Source organism: Empidonax traillii, unplaced genomic scaffold (genome assembly GCF_003031625.1).
Source record: "Empidonax traillii isolate 1590-97213 ecotype Southwest subspecies unplaced genomic scaffold, ASM303162v1 scaffold1748:size104815, whole genome shotgun sequence".
Lineage (NCBI taxonomy): Eukaryota > Metazoa > Chordata > Aves > Passeriformes > Tyrannidae > Empidonax > Empidonax traillii.
The window spans coordinates 65705-67302 of record NW_020956941.1 but is presented as its reverse complement, the minus strand read 5'-3'; the positions used below and the strand labels follow the sequence as shown (position 1 = coordinate 67302).

Here is a 1598-nt window from a genome sequence, read left to right as displayed (position 1 = left end):
GGGTCTCTCCTCCACATCTGGGTGTTTCTGGCTGCTTTGGGACCGATCAAGGCCCACGGCCGTGGAGCCCACACAGCCCCTTTCCCTTCTGTGTCCCCCCGGGGCATCCCTGTGAGAGTCAGGGGGTCCCTACAGACTTTGGGACGTGATGGGATGGGGGTTCATCCCTAATTCAGCTGCAGCCGCCCGGCCTGGGTGGGGGTGGCAGGGACAGGATCCTTGTGCTGGGTGTTGGCCTGAGCTCCCGGGACACAACCCCTCCTCTTTCCTGGTGCTGCAGGTGCTGATCCCCGGCTGCTTCCTGGCTGCTCCCTGACTTCCCGCTCTCCGCACGGCTCCCGCTCCGCGGGGATCCGCAGCCATGTCCACCTTCCGGCAGGAGAACGTGGAGGACTTCTATGAGATGGGGGAAGAGCTGGGCAGGTGAGGGAACATCCCCCTTTACAGTCTGGAAGGGGCTGCACGTCCAGCCGAGGGAGCTTCACCGGCTGCTGGACCCCTCGTGGTGCCCCTGTGCCACCCCTGGCAGCAGCAGGGCCGGGGCTGGGCCGGGAGAGATTAAAAGAATGTGTTAATTAATGTTAAAGTTGCTCTTTTTGGAGCTCCAGCCGGGCCAGCAGCTTCTAGGCCTCAGTTGGCTGCTCCTGGCTCTGTGCCTGGGGAGGGATCCAGGGTGACTCACTGCCTGCAGATGGGATTTAATCATCCGGGATGCAGAGGCGGAGCTGAGGGAGCTGCCCAGGGATCCTCCAGCCCTGCCTTTGGCCGTGGCTCCTCCTCCTCGGCCACTGGGAAATCCTTGGGCAGCAAAAAAACGTTTTTGGGGTCACTTAGGTGGTTTTTTTCTCAAAGCAGCTTCCAGGGGTTCCTTCAGGTTCTTTACTCTCTCAGGGCTGGGCTGTGGATCCCACCTGGGCAAAACTGGTCCCTGCCCTGGGGGGGGCTGTGGGTGGTCCCAGATGTGATCTGGGAATGTATAAAAGTATAAAGGAATCTTGGGTCCAGGTGCAGTTACTCTGATTTCAGGCATTTCCCCCTCCACCTGCACTTCCCTCCGGAGCTTTATGGTCCCCCAGGACCACCAGGCTCTGGGATTGGCTCTTGGCACCAACCTGGGGTTTCCTGGCTGGAAAAGAGAGGTTGTTGGGCATCTCCCAGCCTGGGTGGTCACAGTAGCACCTGAACAGCCCAGGGATGGTCTGCAGCTGCCACATTCCTGGGAGGGATTCCTTTCCTCCATCCCAGGAAGCGCTGGGCTTGCTCCAGCAGTGCTGGGCTGTGTAAAGCCTGGGAGCAGACGGGCACCATCCGATCCCGATCCCTGGCAGTCCTGGGAGGAAACAGCGTGCCCTTGTGCTGTTTCCAAGGATGTGATGGGGGAGATTCTCACTCCACCTCCTCCCCTCCTTCCCGCAGCGGCCAGTTCGCCATCGTCCGGAAGTGCCGGGAGAGGAAGACGGGCCTGGAATACGCGGCCAAGTTCATCAAGAAGCGCCGGCTCTCGTCCAGCCGCCGGGGCGTGAGCCGGGAGGAGATCGAGAGGGAGGTGGACATCCTGCGGGAGATCCAGCACCCCAACATCATCACCCTGCACGACA

At 61.1% G+C, this 1598-nt stretch overlaps 1 protein-coding gene across 4 annotated transcripts in view; it reads left to right on the top strand.

The window, feature by feature from the left end:
- Positions 1 to 1598, top strand: part of DAPK3 (death associated protein kinase 3) — a 6955-nt gene that overhangs the window by 1321 nt on the left and 4036 nt on the right. The window contains exons 1-3 of one of the 4 annotated variants that reach the window (XM_027908561.1): positions 284 to 322; positions 360 to 423; positions 1417 to 1552. The exons of 1 other annotated variant lie outside the window; for it this stretch is intronic. In XM_027908561.1, coding sequence (XP_027764362.1) covers positions 362 to 423; positions 1417 to 1552 — 198 coding nt within the window. In that variant the 5' untranslated portion in view covers positions 284 to 322; positions 360 to 361. Of the gene's footprint in view, positions 1 to 76; positions 91 to 283; positions 424 to 1026; positions 1045 to 1416; positions 1553 to 1598 lie in introns of those variants that run through there. 2 more of the 4 variants (XM_027908562.1, XM_027908560.1) reach the window with 2 other exon arrangements.